The sequence below is a fragment of the Ostrea edulis genome, chromosome 3 (assembly GCF_947568905.1).
Source record: "Ostrea edulis chromosome 3, xbOstEdul1.1, whole genome shotgun sequence".
Taxonomy (NCBI): Eukaryota; Metazoa; Mollusca; class Bivalvia; order Ostreida; family Ostreidae; genus Ostrea; species Ostrea edulis.
In genome coordinates, this window is record NC_079166.1 from 46,861,086 (window position 1) to 46,879,677 (window position 18,592).

Sequence of the window (18,592 nt, forward strand, 5' to 3'; positions counted from 1 at the left end):
ACTAGGGCCTACTATTTTACACAATTATTACCCTCCTTGATGTGAACTCTCTAGAATTAAAGGAAGAAATGAATGAATATCACTTTGCAGACAACATAACAAATTCTGGATGGTCAGTAAGGAATTCATTTAACAGGAAACTTGAAAGGTGGTGTAGAGATTAGCCTATTTTTCTGTAAATTAAATTTGATATGTTAGTTAATAGTAGAGTTAGAGTCCATTTAATCATTCCAAATTCATACAAACTGTCCCAATGACAGATAGATCTAGTAAATTAATAGTAAACACCTGTAAATACGATTCCAAGTATGTCTAGTGTAGAACACTTGTTTCTCATTAAAAAAAACCCAAAGAATATCTAAATCATGTTCTACACTCAATCAGTATATATGCGGATGTCACACTTTCACCTCATATTGCGTCATACTCAACATGCATTGTGACGCACTTTTTGTGTATTCAAAGTATTTCATTCTCACTGAAATAATTTATCTTCTATCAAATGGTCAATGTAATTTCTATTATAATGCAATTCATATTTCAAAATATTGTATACGTAACGATGTGGATTGTTGTTCTGATGAGAAGGGGGAAGGGGGGGGGGGTATTTTGTTGGTAGATCCTCTAACAAATATCCCATCCCTATATCATTACGCTATGGGTATAGCACACACGTTTTCCAATTACAAATTCTGTAATTCATGTACTTTAGACCACATCCATATTTTAAATGTAATAAAACAATACACTTCATAGAGATTTCGATATAGAAATACTTGAGGCCTACTTATTCCAACATCTTACATGTAGCCTATGTATCAAAAAATCAATTTCTCTATTTTCAGTGAGTATTTGTTTAAACTTTTCGATATCATAATCAATGTTTCCTAAATTATACTCTTAAAACCAGGCATGTAGAACCAGGATGGCGGTGAAGAGGGGAAGGTGTCCTATTTTTGATAAGTTAATTTTTTCTTTGTTTTTACTTCCCCCCCCCCCCCCCCCCCCTAGATTTTGCATTCGAAGTTAGGGAATGATAACACTCTTTAGGTTTCAATTCTTATAGCCATGCATTTGGGATGTTGTTTTTTTTTTTTTGATTGCTTGTCAATAATTATTCGAAATTCCTCTGCGTTTTTTTAATTTCTTTTTATCCCGAACATCCCCTCCAGCTGCCCCCCCCCCCCCCCCCTTTGGAAAATTATAGGCCTAATATGTGTCAGAAACTCTCAAATTTAGACCAATGACTGTAAATGTGTTAATAACTTATTCATCTCCCGAAGACCCCCTAATGTCGGCTTCAAATGAATTTATAAAACCGGAAAACGATATAAATCCTACATATCATGTTACGAAGATTGCACAATTTGACTTCAAATCTGCTGCCTAATGTGATATATTTGCATCTGGTAATAATTGTTTAATACACATGTGAATAGCAAGTGAACTTTTCATATTTGGTTAAATTAACACATCAATTCAGTGTCCGGGGGTCCGTGTTTGACCAACTATCTATTTAATTGCTTACGGGATTTAGGAGAATGATCACTGTTCGATGTTCGTTATCTTCACCTTTCATTTTCCTTTGGGGTACCTCAGTAACTAAGTTATTGTCTCAGAGTTATATCTCTTGGATTTATAAATAGGATTACCAGACGCACAGATTTTTCATACAGAATATACTAAACCCAAAAATATTCAAGTTTTTCATGACTGTTTACTAGTCTGTAAATTATATATAATGAATAATGAATTATGATAGGGTATAACCTAATAAATTGGGGGATGTATCACAAATCGTCTGTTTAACATCGACTTGACAGTGTAAATATTGCAGCCGAGGCGGATCATGAATTTTTAGAAAGTGGATTGAACTTTTGTATTGAAAATTATGAATTTTTTTTATATACCTCAGATTCATTCAGGATTAATTGTTCAAAGAAATAAACACAATCTTAGATGAACCTTCATGGATTTGCGCTGCTATATCTGCTGTTACCTACATGTTTAATTTTTGCCGGTCCGCTGCCGAAAGAAACCGACGCGGAACATTCAGATTCTTAAATATCATAAATTCTATAAATATTTTATCCAAACCTGTATATTGTTTCCAAATTGTCTTTTTGGTTTGGTTTAAAGCGTGCATACTAGCCTAAATCTAACACGTGGTTTTGAATCATGAGCGTGTACATAGGGATATATGCATCTTTACGTATGGCGCTAGGCCTACGTAACATCAAATCTTTGTGACGTTATTTCTTTGTTCTCTTGAATATGCCATAAGGACCTTTTGTCATGGGCGCAATCATATATAAACTATAATATATATAAACCACAGCAATATGTGATTTAAAAAAAATACACAGGTTCGTTAGTAGATAAAGATATATACAAGTTTAAATTAAATCCAAATGCAGTTTAGGTCAACTGATTAAATATGAAGGTCATTGGTTAATGTATGTGACCTTGAGATTGTAGGACAAGGTCATTTACAAGGTTCAATAGAATTTAGCATGTCATTAGAAAGTAATTGATGCACCCAGAAGGCAAATGTTCTTGACCTAAATTAGATCATTAGCCTAGTAATTAGATAGATTTTCGAAAATGTAGTTGAACATGAAAAAAAAAAATTGGTGTTTTTGGTAAGGTCAGTAACAAAAAACTAAAAGTTGTTTAACTGATTTTATTTTTTTTGAATAAAAATCTAACATTTGTTATTTCTTTCTATATGAAAGACCTTGCATGATTGTGTTGCGTTTTTTGAAAAAAGTTAGCTCAAAAATCTATTGTTTTATTGAATTTTTGACTGTATACAATGCAAGGTATGTTGGTTGCCATGGAAACCACTTTTTGCTGAGATATTTAAATTTCTTATTTCAACAAAATTTTATATAAGCCTTTTCCATTCACCTTAAACTAAAAAAATATGCATCTTATTATCTTAATTGTATTTATTTTGGACTTTAAAGAGGTATATTTCACTGTTTTTTCAAGAACTTTGTCCTTGTTACCATGGTAACAACAAAGTGATCAATAACTCTGTGTTATTTGAGTTTAAGTGACTCACACATGCGTTTTGAATGATTTTATCAATAACGCTGCATAAAATTATAGAATTTTTCAATAATGTTTTTTTTTTTTGCACTTTCCAAAAAATTCTCCATGATTACTCACAGCTTCTCTTAAAGTTTGCATCACAGAAGTGTTAGCATTAATATTTAAAACATGTTTCATACATCAAAACATTATAAACCGTTTGACAATAAAACAAAATTATGCACAACATCAAAATCACTTGTGTCTTCAGAAGATATGGGCTGAATTACCCACGATTGAATCAAGATTATGTTATTCTTTATATTTAACAACTCAACTTTATGACAAATGGGATGATCTCAGCTTCTCCATCGTCAATTTCCCACATTTAAGTAGCAATATTCCATCATCACCCGCATATGGTGTTTTTATATCTCAACTGATTCGGTCTGCAAGAGCTTGTTCTGCGTATTATCATTTTTTTTAAATCGAGGCAGGCTACTGACAAACAAGTTGATGGTGCAGGATTTGTAACGATCTAGTTTGCCAATACAACCTATAATCGGATCAAATGTTGTCTGACGTGTTTTATACCGATTGTTAGGCCGTTCTTGCACACTGATTTAACTACAGATAACTTCGTTTACCTGATCACGATATAGAACCCACGGCGGGTGTGACCGGTTGACAGTGGAAGTTTACTTCTCCTAGGCACCTGATCCTACCTCTGGTATATCCAGGGGTCCGTGTTTGCCCAACTCTCTATTTTACATTGCTTATAAGAGTTGAGATTCATCACTGTTCGTTATCATCTTAATGTTTCAAATGCATTTAATCAATTTTGTTAACATATATGCTTGAAAAACAACTGCAAACGTTGACACTTTTGGAAGAGAAGTAAAAATAAATTCACTGACTTTGTGACGTCATCATCCAAAATCTAAGCAGCTTTGAACAAAAAAATAACCCGTTAAGTTTCGTTTCTGGGTTTTTCCTAGATGGTTCGTTTCGTACCCAGTTCAATTTCTAATAAGTAAGAAAACGTGTGGATCACTATTATCCTGCAAGTACCTTCTCTACCGATCCAATAAATGTAAGACATAAAGCCTAAATGATATTCGGTTAATGCCCGTATATAGTCTAGTGGATCTTATTCTGCTGTTATATGTTCATGTTTTCAAAGTTCATGTAGTAAAGTCGGAAACACAACTGCCGAGGCAATGACTCTAGGTTATTTGAGCTTTTTCTGAAGGTGGGATTTTGTTTTAGCATGATATTATGTTACATGGTTCTATTCATAAGCGATATCTGGGTTAGGGTACAAACAAAAATAAGCAATATCTGGGTTAGGGTACAAACAAAAATAAGCAATATCTGGGTTAGGGTACAAACAGAAATAAGCAATATCTGGGTGAGGGTACACACAAAAATAAGCGATATCTGGGTTAGGGTACAACAAAAATAAGCGATATCTGGGTGAGGGTACAAACAAAGTAAGCGATATATGTGTTAAGGTACCAAAAAAACCCGATATCTAGGTTAGGGTACAAACAAAAATAAGCAATATCTGGGTGAGGGTACAAACAAAAATAAGCAATATCTGGGTGAGGATACAAACAAAAATAAGCGATATCTGGGTTAGAGTACAAACAAAATAAGCGATATATGGGTTAAGGTACCAAAAAAATCCGATATCTAGGTTAGGGTACAAACAAAAATAAGCAATATCGGGGTTAGGGTACAAACATAATAAGCGATATATGAGTTAGGGTAGAAAACAAAAATAAGCGATATCTGGGTTAGAGTACAAACAAAATAAGCGATATATGGGTTAAGGTACCAAAAAAACCCGATATCTAGGTTAGGGTACAAACAAAAATAAGCGATATCTGGGTTAGGGTACAAACAAAAATATCCGATATCTAGGTTAGGGTACAAAAAAATAAGCAATATCTGGGTTAGGGTACAAACAAAAATAAGCGATATATGAGTTAGGGTACAAACAAAAATAAACAATATCTGGGTGAGGGTACAAAGTAAGCGATATATGAGTTAGGGTACAAACAAAAATAAACGTTATCTGGGTTAGGGTACAAGCAAAATAAGCCATATATGGGTTAGGGTACAAAAAAAATAACCGATATCTAGGTTAGGGTACAAACAAAAATAAGCAATATTTGGGTTAGGGTACAAACAAATATAACCGATATCTAGGTTAGGGTACAAAAAAATAAGCAATATCTGGGTTAGGGTACAAACAAAATAAGCAATATATGAGTTAGGGTACAAACAAAAATAAGCGATATCTGGGTTAGGATACAAACAAAATAAGTGATATCTGGGTTAGGGTACAAACAAAAATAAGCGATATCTGGGTGAGGGCACAAACAAGAATCTGGTAAAAGGCGAGGACAGAAACACAACAAAATATTTCTGAAAAATGTTATTTGATCAAACGATGTTGCATCGGGAAATACACACTTTGATCTTTTAATACTTCCACTTAAATGCACTTCGCAGCCCACTTATCGCAAATATTATTTGGGTTTAAAACAATTAAGCTGCCGACATTGAATATATAAAACTTCATTATTTATGTGACGTATACGTGTTTATAACAATGGAAAACTATTTCCTTATTTTACAAATACAACTAGTCTATCTAAGTAATACACATGTTATAATGTAATAATGATATAATAATAATATGAAACATTTGTATAGCGTCTTGTGTAAATTAGATACTCTAAGCCGCTTGACAAATCATGCATATAGAATATTAAATGCTGAATCCATATCATGTTTGACAATGGTCATTCCAAGCTAACTGATTTTGACTACGGATTACTCCGTTTACCTTATCAAGACATAAAGCTCACTGCGGGTGTGACCAGTCGACACGGAATGCGTACTTCTCCTAGGCACCTGATCCCACCGCTGGTATGTCTAGGGATCAGTTTTTGCCAAACATTTCTTTTGTATTCCTTATAGAAGTTCGTTTTCTTCACCTTTCATATATCTGTCATATCCGCCCGAGTGGTCTCATATCAGCCTTCGTGTTGATGTGGGGCCCGAGGACTATTATGACATATGATATGAGTTACCGTACCTATACTGGATTTCTAAACTTCATAAAAACCCTTACAAAGATACATTGCTGGATCCAATAAATGTTCTACCAAGCCCCTATCTTTGCTCCTCACGAAAACAACAACAGCTGTCAAGAAGAAACTTCAAACGTACTGTGCGACTACATATGCCAGAAGTGGTGTAAGTCAAATGTGGATTCTAAAAAATTCTAAAGAACTTTTAGTAAACTTGAAATCGGAAAACTTTTCTCAAATCAATAACATCAAAACGTATGACTTTTCAACATTTCACACGGCCATTTCTTACGATAAATTAAATAGTAGATTTATTGACATCGTCGACAGCTGCTTCATCACCAAAATGGTAAACGCAAATAGTCCTATCAATCATAATTTTTTTTTTACTTTCTTAAACGCCACTCTGATTCCACGCAAAAATACTCTGACGTTGAAATCAAAAAAATATGCTGGGGTTTCTTATTGACAATATCTTCGTGATCTCTGGTGATCAGGTCCTCCAACAGTCTGTTGGAATCCCCATGGGCACAAATTGTACTCCTTTGTTAGCTGACCCATTTTTATATTCCTATGAAGCAGAATTTATTCAAAAACTTCTACGTGAGAAGAAAAAAAACTCTTGCTTTGGCCTTCAATTCGACATTTAGATATATCGACGACGTTTTGTCTATTAACAATAATTACTTTCATTAATATGTCGATTCCCTGGGAACTCGAGATAAAAGACACCACAGAGTCATCCACTTCTGCTTCATACTTAGATATCTTACTGAAAGTAGATATTAACGGCAAACTAACAACTCAACTTTATGACAAACGGGATGATTTCAGCTTCTTTATCGTCCACATCCTATATTTGTGTAGCATTATTTCATTATCACTTGCATATGGTGTTAATATCTCTCAATTGATTCGATACGTAAATGCTTGTTCTGCTTATGGTCAGTATTTCAATCGAAGCAGGCTACTGAGAAATAAGTTGATGGTGCAGAGGTTCTAACAGTCCCGTTAAAAGTCAGCATTTCGCAAATTCTATGATCGTTATAAAAAACTAGTTTGCCAATACAACTTATCATTGGGTGAAATGCTGTCTGAGGTGTTTCATACCGATTGTTCAGCCGTTCTTGGCACACTGATTTTGACTGCGGATAACTCAAATTACCTGATCAGGATATAGGGCTCACGGCGGGTGTGACCGGTCGAGAGGGGATGCTTACTCCTTCTAGGCACCTGATCCCACCTCTGGTGTGTCCAGGGGTCCTTGTTTGCCCAACTATCTATTTTGTATTGCTTGTAGGAGTCATGAGATTGATCACTGTTCGTTATTTTCACCTTTCACGATAAAGATCCCTCCCTGCTCTACGGCCATAAGCGCCGAGTATAGGCCTAAATGTGCAGCCCTTCACCGGCATTGGTGACGTCTCCATGTGAGTGAAATATTCTCGAGAGGGACGTTAAACAATATTCAATCAATCAATCAATCGGATTTAGCGTAGATACCTGGGTCAAGGATATTGCAGCATAACCTATTTATATACAATAGAGGAAATTTGTACCACGAACAACTTTTTACATTTTTTAATGTATAAGGAGGCTTAGTTATACGTGTCATTACCACGTGCACAGCATATTTCTTCCACGTTCTTGAAGCTTTCTAAACATTCAGTTGCAATTATATCGTGCATACATGTATTATTTTTTTCCTGATTGATAACGATGTCAACTAACAAGAAATTTCACTGATTTCAGAAATCATTTCGCAAAATATAATTCTAATCTTTCCGTTCTGTGATAGTACGTCGAAAATTCTAGATTTCTTGTAATAGTACGTTTTTTGACAAGTTAAATTCCAAATAACCAAAACGAAAATTTTATCAGGTTTGTGTAACTAATGAAAGTCATATTCTACAGGTGAGACCGCGGCGAGGACAGCGGGGGAGCGAGGGATTTGCAGGGTTACCTGAGATAAACCGCGGTAGCTCTATCCCGCGGGGGGGAGCGCGGAAAATAGGGGATCCGCGCTGGTCGTACTGTAAATCTTTCTGATTCATAAACACTGACATAGCACATACCACATTAGCACGAGATGATATGCTATTTCCGATTCAAACTAATATAAAGTATAGCTATTGGACTTTTGCGAGAAGGACTGACTTTCACAATCAACGGCTGCCTTCGACATTTAAACCTGCGTATGGTATGCAAGCACGATATCGTTAAATATATGTAATATCGACTTGTTGGCATTTATACAGGGACCTTCTTCTGCCTCGATCTTGAGCTAGCTTTTTTTGGTGATTTTTCTTGATCACGCAAAAGCAAAGGCGTGCGTGTTCAAACCGCTGCACGTTACAAAATCGTGGCAGGGTAGTGGCTGATGTTGGTGGGAGGCCTGCTTCTGATAGAGTATCTCTGGGACTTTGTGTCCATGTACGGACGGGTTTTCGTCCCGGGACGACGGCAGTTGTCGTCGTGAACGGCGGACGCCTTTGCCGAAGAGGTGCCAAACAATCAGAGAAGATCCATGCTAAGCTTCGGAACGAAGCTTCCCTGAGCGTAGGAAGTGTAGCGAACAGTATGTAGGGAATTTCTACTGCTTCACTAGAAAGCTACATGCAGCCTTTTTAGTGATATGGTAGTATTTCTCTAAGCAACGGTGAGCGTGTTCATATCACTGTACGTTACAATATTATTATATACTACTCAATATGTGATAAGGATCATATATATTTTTCTGTTTCAAAAAATAGTAACTGCATAACTGGCAATATTGTGTCCAAGTGAAATCAAAAACGTCTTCAACAAACTTGCACGTGCATTTCATGCCATGGGAAATGCGTTTCTCATCATAGTTTATGCTTTTGCTACCATTGCACGATTTTCACCAAGGCATCGGTGTCTGATTCTTTCTAAATTTTCAAACTCACTTGAGTATTTACACTACGTTTATCAACACAATGTCCCCTCAACGTGTAAGGCGTCGCCTGACGACAGAACAACTGGGCAGATGTATTGGAATGCTTGACGTTGGCTATTCACTAAACGTCAGCTAGAGCGTTGTAAACAGGGCCTGGAACCGACAGCAAACTTTTGGTACAGCAGCACATCGACATGGGGGTGGTCGTCAGAGGTCGACAACCCAACGCCAAGACCATTTTGTGGCTCTTCAGGCACGACGCCATCCCTTCTGGACAGCAACCAGCCTACGTAACGACCTCCTGAACGCCTCGGGGGTGAATGTGTCCACTCACACGATACGGAATCGGCTTCACAATGCAGGTCTCAACTCGAGAAGGGCATGTGTTCGAGTCCCTCTGAGTGTTCGACACCGGCGGGAGCGATTGGACTGGGCTGAAGATCATGTCACTTGGACACAGAACGATTGGGTTCAAGTTCTGTTCACCGATGAGTCCAGGTATTGTTTGGACTTTACAGACAGGAGGCACCGAGTGTGGCGACGACAACGTGAACGTTTCCATGATGCCAACATCAGTGAACATGACCGTTATGGTGGTGGTTCCATCATAGTCTGGGGTGGAATCAGCAGGGATGGAAGAACAGATCTTCATGTCCTGGAGAGAGGAACAATGACGGGGGTGCGGTACCGGGATGAGATCCTCGATGTTTACGTCAGACCCTACGCTGGTGCTGTTGGCCCTGAGTTCATCCTGATGGATGATAACGCCCGTCCTCATCGCGCCAGGTTGGTGGAGCAGTACCTTCAGCAGGAGACAATTGTACGTATGGACTCTCCAGCGCGCTCGCCGGACTTGAACCCGATTGAGCATGTATGGAACATGCTGCAGGTTGCCCTTTCACGCCGTAGAGCACAACCCACGACTTTGGCAGAGCTCGGAAACGCCCTCGTGGAAGAGTGGAACAACCTTCCCATTGGAAACATCCGGGTGTTTATTGACAGCATGGCTCGACGTTGTCAAGCCGTCATTGATGCAAGGGGAGGCCATACCCGGTATTGACACTTCATCGACTAAGTGTAATGATGGACTATCCCCCAAAAACTGTGTAATTCTTTCTCTGGTTTGCTGTTAACTTTTTGTAATGAAATGCCTTTTGGTGTTGTTATCAGATTTCAAGCATTCCGTATTGATAAAAGTTCATGCCGTTCATGAATTTTTATTCATAACCTGAGTAAACACGTTTCTGAGTCAAATTTATGTCTTTTGTTATGTTAGTGGTAAATTACACACATATAACCTAGTGATCCTTATCAAATTTTGAGTAGTAAAGTACGACTGTTAGGTTTTAAACCACATGAACTTCTTTCATTTATCTGACAACTATTAAAAAATAAAAACAATTCATTTCATTTTTGCATGCATACATACATTGTAGATGTAAAATCTTAACTCGAACATATACATTGATTGATGTTCAAACTTTACAGAAAGTCATCGCAACATGATGAATCGGGTGTACATGTAAGTGTATTATGCAGGAGGTTTGCGTTTTCTTTTATCATAAAATTGTTATACAGGTTTATTCAATCAAACACAGATACAACAGATGTACAGTGCGTGCTAAGCGTACCGACAATTTGGAATTACATGTGCATCTGCACCAATGCAGATCTGTAGCTCTCTTGGAAACTATTTGGTCATACCAGAGAGCTACAGATCCACCCCTTATACAAACCTTCGATTTACGGTGCAGGTCGCTGTATTCTGGCATCATAATATCAAAAAATTCCTTGCATATTTTCGTAGTATATTTTTGTCCAAACATTTATCAAATTCCCATGTGAACCGAATTGTCGCAACTTCAAATGATTTCATTTTTAAAGATAGCCATGTTACGTACCAGTCAATTCGAACCCCGTTGATTTTTATATCTATTCATTCTATCCAATATGAAGTACGTATTCGGTCTTCATTCATAATAAACACGAATATTGGACGTAAATATTGAAAAGTAATCCTAGTACGTTATGAAAGACATCAGTCTGGCCCCTGTCACCGATGAATTTTTTTTCAATACTGACATATAAAAACAGAACTTAGCGGAGATAGATCCGGAATTATTTCATCTAAAATATTTAACTAACAAGAGGCCCACGGCATAGCATTAAAGAAGATGTATGCTATCAATAACATTTTAAAAGACATTCAGAAATGGTTTACACATAAACTTCATATATACCAAGTTTGGCCCCGCCCTGGAGTCAGTACGTTTACCCCAGAGATCATTTTCAATTTACAATTTCGGTAGAGGCCTAGATCTTTATTACAAATGTGAGGTTGTAGGGAAGATGATTTAACATTGATCAATTTTTGTTCCATCCTTAAAGGGAAAGGCAACCCTAACCACATAGTTGCTTTTATGAATAAAGTATTGCTTAATAGTCTTTAACAACAAAAATCCTTGCTTAACAATTAAATAAATATTAATATATCATGTATTTTGAATTACCCGCCACTAAGACAGTGGCCATTGGAGTTTAATTTATGACGTCACACCGTCTATTCCGGTTTATTTCATCAGCTTTGCGAACTGTAAACATGACAAGTCACGAACTGTTAAGTTTGGAGCCGTATAGATTTGAGCCCGCTCTTTCGCAAGAAGAAAAGAAGAAATTAAGAAAAGAAGGCATTCAGTCAAGTCGTAGAGCAGGCAGACGGTTAACGTTTCTTCATACAAATGTCGTCATTACGCAAATGATGGATCCACAGTTTACGTAGTCTTTTCAATTCAAATGACTTGGCTGAGTCGGGAATTTCGAAAAAAAAACCTTTTTTTCCATATCTCCCTTTCGCATTAGTGTAATTAATTGCTTGCCAGGAAGGCATCAACCTATTTATTCGTAAGATCTACCACATGCACATCTTTGATGATCCCACAGGTGCTTGGGTTCAGGACCACCACCCCCCTCCGAATAAGCTACATGAGTTGATTTAATTATTTTTTTTGTTGAAAATATTTCTAATGCATGTCAACAACGTCTTGCATACCCATAAAGTCCAAAATACATGTAATTTAAAATAAGCCCTTTTAAAAAAATACCCTCACTGGGTATTATAAGTTCTGTTATAATTACCAGTGAGGGTATTTTTTAAAGAAAAGGTGGGGAGGGGGGCTTATTTTGAATTATTTTGGACTTTATGGGTCTGCAAGACGTTGTTGATATGCATTAGAAATATTTTCAACAAAATAATAATTAAATCAGCTCATGTAGCTTATTCGGAAGGGGTCCTGAACCTAAGCACATGTGAATGATCTTAGAATCTCATCTCATCATCTCCGGAACAGACTGTGTGATGTCAACATTATTGATTTTTGTGGTCTTGAATACAAAAGAATTACACATCATGGCAGCCTCTATAGATTGCGAGAATTTCAATTTTTGACGTTTTCAAAGTAGTCCTGAAGCTTATCTAGGCCATATATCGACAGAATTGTATGACAAATCTTTATCATATGATTAATCCTATCATTTATCATGTAAAAATATTTTGGGTTGCCTCTCCCTTGAAGGGTCCGGTAGTGCAGGATTGATTGATTGATTTACGTCCCTCGAGAGAAAACGTCACCATTGCCGGTGGAGGGCTGCGAAATTTAGGCATATGCTCGGCGCTTATGGCCTTTGAGCAGGGACGGATATTTCTCGTGCCACATCTGCTGCGACATGGGGCCTCGGTTTTTGCGGTCTCATCCAAAGGACCGCCCTATTTAATCGCCTTCTACGACAAGCAAAGGTACTGAGGACCTATTCTAACCCGGATCCCCATGGGAGCGGGGGTGCAGGAGGAATATATGTGGATATGAGGTCACATAGACTTTACTGTAACAGAAATAGCACAGACACTCGACGTTTTAATTAAATATCTATAATTTAAAAAATTGTTTTTCTGTAAACATAATATTCACAAGGTATATCACGCCGCCATCTTGGTTTTCTGTTTTACCAGCTGCATCGCTTGAAAATTTCGGCGAAAAGTTCGATATAATAGGATAATTAGGCCCGTACCATTTAGAGGCAACTATGTCAAGGTCCTAACTCTCGCATCGTCATTGTGAACTGGAAATAAAGTCCATTTATCGGCTATAATCAACCGTCAAATACCGTCTACTGCTTCTAAAATGCCTGCGAGAAATGGTACGAGCATGGAAAGGAACCGGAACAACTCGATACTCTATGGACAACTAACATTTCTGTACATTACCTCGGTTTATCGCTTATTCATGTATGTACAAATTTGTCACGAAAAGGTTTCCGTATATTAAGCTTGTGTCAAAGTCAGCCGTAAATTGTAAAAGTCAGCCCTTCTCGCAAAAGTCCATTACTAACATAACTTTTTAATCCAACTCTAATTAAAGCTGATGTATTCTCTGATTAAGCTAAGCATAGGTCTAAATTTGTGGCACTTCACCTTCAGCTAGTGGCGCCAGTCAAAAATTCTCAAAGGGACGTAAAAGAAACAAACAAGTAATTTTAAAATGATTCAAAAAGCTTTTCCATGTCATTCAATTATTCATAAAACGAAGCGACACAAAGCGAAATGACGCAACAAACCTTGCTTCATGTGAGTTACGTGATTTGCTCTTCATTGGCTAAAAAAATGATGAGGATTGATACCCAAAGTGCTCTACAAAAATGTCACCGTCACCGTGGTACGTCATGAAAAACCCGCAGATAAAATAGATAGTTTTTAAAGTATCATAAACAATTTCAATAACTAAACAAGTCTGTTCATAACTTCGTACTTTTTTGTTCTTAATTGGTTTGAAAAAGAAAAAGCAGTGAAGCATAATGTAACATCACAATACACTGTTAACAACAGCTGCATTATGATGCCCGCGTTAAATGAAGAATAGAAGTATCAAGTGTCTGAAGTCGTATTGCAAGACTGACTCCAGGGCGGGGACAAACTTGGTATATATATATGCACTCCGAGGATATCTTTAATGAATTTTAAGTGAAATTTTTCTGTATTTGAAATATCTTCAAATGGGAGATCCACTCCCCATATTTCACAACAATAAAGAAGAGCTGGTAGTACAATAGCGTCAAAACGTTTTTCTAAAAGTTTACACCAATAATTCTTTTAATTTTAGAACATGCTTTTCTAGCTTTGTCAATACGCACAGCTGTTGCTAAGTTAAACCTCCCATTACATTTCATCATAACACCTAAATAGCAGTATTTTGGTACAATTTGTATTGTATTGCCATTGACAGTAAATTCATTCCCTTGAGGTTTGCCATTCGAGTTAAATATTAAAACTTTAGATTTATCTACATTGACTTGGAGTTTCCAGTTTGAGCAATATTTACTGAGAATATCAAGGCTGGGTTGTAAACCACTTTTGCTTTCAGAAAGATGCTAATATCACAAGCATATACTAGTAACAGACAGTTTACATGAACATTGTATACTTTTACAGGGTCGTATTTTCCAAGTCATTGACAATACCATCAATAAATACATTGATCAGTATTGGGCCCTTGTTTGACGCCGCATTCAGAATTGAATACATCACTTAAACCATTAGAACATTTGATTCTACTCATTGTGTTACTATACATGGAAATAGAATATTAAACCATGTTTGGAAAATATTAGATTCAAGGAGTTTAAGAAATACACCTTTTCTCCATACAGTGTCAAATGCCTTTCTAAGATCAATAAAAGCCACATGTACGTTTTTGTTTTTGTAATGGTCAATTATTGTTTTTATAGAGAACATGTGGTCTGATGTTCTACAATTTTCTTTGAAACTAATTTGATTTTCACTTATCAGTGACATAGAGTTTACAAATTCAAGTAGCCTAGTATGGATTATTTTATCGAACATTTTTCCTAGATTTGAGGTAATTGATATACCTCTGTAGTTGCTAGGATCAAATCTATTACGAGATTTAAACAGCAATACTAAATAGATCTCATTCCAGCTTATTGGGATAACACCAAAATTAAGTATAAAGTTTTTAAAAAATCCAGAGGTTTCAACATTACAGATCCCCCATTTTTCAACATTTCATTTGATATCATATCCATGGAAGAACTCTTCCCATTTTTCAGGTTTAAGACAGCCTTTATTTCATTGATAGTAATGTCTGGTCCAAGGAAATGATTATGGTGCAGTTTATCTTTCAAAACTGGAAATTTATCAATTACACTCTTATGAAAGTCATTGTGATTGTTGTCTGTTTTATTAAGTTTTTCAAAAAGATTGCAAATTGTGTTTCTGTAATTTTGTTCTTCAAATATATATATATATGAATCCGGAAATTTGATAAATGTATCGAACAGCGATAGTGGTACTTGGTAACAACACAAGTTTGTTTCCGCAGCCTTCACATTTCCCAGGGAATCCATATACAAGGAAATGTGCGCATACATACTCTTTCATAGTGTTGTTTTAAGATATCTGAAAAGATCCGCTCTGTAACTAAAATGACAAAAATTTCTCGTTAATACCTTCAGATATGTTACATGAAGTGATATATTTTCTTCCTTTATCGGATATGCTCCTCCTAACTTTACAAATATGTCATGGGGTTCCCATGTGTGAAAGGTAAGGTATTTTCTCTTTTGAATTGCACATGCTTATACACAAACCAGTTTTTACATTGGTTTAGTATTATTCCTGTCATTATAGAATTTATTTCATTCATAATTATTTCTTTGGCATCTTAGACCTTTTTATACCTTCTGACTACTAGCAGATCCCAAAGCAGTATCTAAAATTGGTTTAATAACTGCTCTCTGATCATCTATAATATCATGGGCTGGTTGAGACAGGGGGGAGTGGTTTGTGATCATTGGATGCTTGGCCTTTATTTATTCATATACTAAACTTTTTTTTCCTTTTAAAGCAATCATATGAAGGAAAATACATACAAAATCAAGGATTGAATATACTATTAAATTGCATATGCAAATTTTAGGCTAAAATGCATCGTCTGTACGATTTACAGGGATGTAAGACTGTTGTACATGCAAAACTGTTGTACATGCAAAACAAATGATATTGTGACTCATCCTGTACTAGACTTTATATTCGAAGTGTTATAATCTCTTACAGAAGCTACAAAGGATGCTGTCCTGGATATTTTTGGAATGACACTGTTTGTTCAGGTAGTGACGATGATTCTTTTTTATTGATCTAGTTGAAGATATATATGGTTAAGAAAGTCGAGCATGTAAACACATGATTTACTTTCTTAGAGATATACATTTTAATAATAATAAATTTATATAAAACTTTTATAAAACAAGTTACTGTAAGGCGCTTTACAATGGTAAGAAGAGGAATGCAACAATAAAACACAAATGAAATTAAATGACTGTATGACATAAGATCTTATATCTGTGAAATTATAAAAATAAAACACTATAATTAAGATCGATAGCTGAAAGATTGATTTTTGTTTTTTGTTGTTGTTCTTATTTTTTTTAATTCATTTTTTTTTTTTTTTTTTTTTGGTGTTTGATTATTAAAACAGCCACGGTTTATGCATGTTAGAATCTTAAGAAATATTAATTTATAGAAATGAGTTTTAAGACATTTTTTTTTTAAAAAAACAATTTCAAAAGATGTTGACTTTTTGATGTCATCTGGAAGGTCATTCCAGAGATGTGCTGCAGCTCAGCTGAATTGACGTTGTCCGTATTTATTTGTTCTGATTTTTTATAAGAATATAGAACTTTTATAAGAATATAGAACTTTTATAAGAATATAGAACCTGCAAGCTTCTAGAGTTGTAATGCACTGAAAGAAAAAAACATGTATCCATTTTTAATAAAAATTCTTTTTTTTTTAATTTGACAACATTTTATTATCACACAACAATAATTTGAAAGAATATACATGTACGTACAATAATAACAATTGATTCCTCTGACATATCATTTGATATATATATTCAACATATTATCTGTCTCATAAGATAAATTCGAACTACCATTCATATTATAGATTACCAGTTTTCAAGTTTTTTGTTGTTATTTTTTTTTCAAAAAGAGGTTATATATTGATGGACATATACATTATATATCAATAGGCAAAGCATATATAAAGAATAAAAAATAGATATACACGTATATTTCTGAATGCTACCATTAGGGGGTAACGCTTCACGTAGAATACAGTCCATTCACAACCCCCATGGCAGTACTACAGGAGGACAGGTCTCCTCCTTCTAGTTGAAAGAAAAAGTTATAAAGATATTGACAATTCATAAAACAGTTTCACATGTAATCTAAATTCTAATTTTTTTTTTTTATAAATTTCGTTGTAATATAAAAGATTGTTTTTTACGTACATTTTAATCTCCATATCTGTTTCTGGTCTCTGTTCATATTTTATCTTGTATAGATTGAGAAGCTGTGTGTTTCGGTTTTCGACGAAAAAACCCAATAACAATATGTTTCCACTGAATGTTTAAATGGCATATATTTCGCGCGACTTCCTATATTTGTTTAACATTTTTACAATCGAATATTAAGTGTTTTATGTCTTCCGTCAATTTACAGTTATTGCATAAATTTGATACGTTTTCATTCCAGATGCTCACGGATTTATCATTGTTCAATAAATTATGTAGAAGTTTGAAATTGAATTTATCAAGTTGTTTATCTCTGCATTTTATTATTTTTGAGGTATAAATTGATTTTCTGTGTTCTTTGAAGTCCACATTAAAACGTTTTGTCAAAGTTTTATCAAATTAGGGTTCAATGAATGTTTTAGAAATGAAAATCTTATATAACATTTTACAACTAAGTTCATCTAATGATACTTTTTCATTGTTGCTCAATAAGAATTTGTCATTATTCGTTATATTGATAAACTTGTTTTTATTTGTGTCTAGCTTCTCTTCTACTTGTTTTAAAGTTCGTTTAAGTAGATTATATTCACAAATCCAGTTAGATTTGTTTTGTATTACATCAGAGAAATATTCTATGTCATGAAAATTTCCCTCTTGGTCAAATAGATCGTTTACGTACAGAATCCCTCCTTTTGCCCAATGAGTGTAAAATAATTAATGTATTTTAATGTGGAAATTTTCATTTAGCCAGATAGGTTGTGATAGAGCCTTGTCTGCTGATGCATATCTTTTTTTCTTTACGTTTATATTCATTAAACGCACACAAAAAGTTAATCGTTTTTTTAAAAGCATTTCTTAAGATCACAGATATTTGTATTGCTAGTTTTCAAGAGATATATTAAAGCTATTGATTTTTTACTTATGCATGATTCGAAAAAGGTTTTTATTGTAGAATTATTTTTGGATAAGCGCTTTATCCATACAGCTTTTAACGATTTGAATTTTACTTTCCACATCGACAATCCCTACTCCACCATCAACAATATTCCCAATTACGGTATTTCTTTTAATTCTATCGCGTTTCTCCATAGAAAATTAAAAATCAATTTTTGAATAGTCTTTAAAGTTTTTTTAGATGGGTAATTTAGAATCGTGGCACTATA

The 18,592-nt window shown here is 35.2% G+C and overlaps 2 protein-coding genes across 5 annotated transcripts in view; both read left to right on the forward strand.

Annotated features, from left to right (window-relative positions):
* LOC125677196 (platelet endothelial aggregation receptor 1-like) overlaps positions 1–18,592 on the forward strand; it is a 351,642-nt gene that overhangs the window by 57,248 nt on the left and 275,802 nt on the right. The window lies entirely within an intron of this gene.
* LOC125677208 (platelet endothelial aggregation receptor 1-like) overlaps positions 15,495–18,592 on the forward strand; it is a 44,676-nt gene continuing 41,578 nt past the window's right edge. Inside the window, exons 1-2 of one of the 2 annotated variants that reach the window (XM_056157991.1) lie at positions 15,495–15,676; positions 16,187–16,239. In XM_056157991.1, coding sequence (XP_056013966.1) covers positions 15,588–15,676; positions 16,187–16,239 — 142 coding nt within the window. In that variant the 5' untranslated portion in view covers positions 15,495–15,587. The remainder of the gene's footprint in view (positions 15,677–16,186; positions 16,240–18,592) is intronic. The other variant, XM_056157992.1, reaches the window with a different exon arrangement.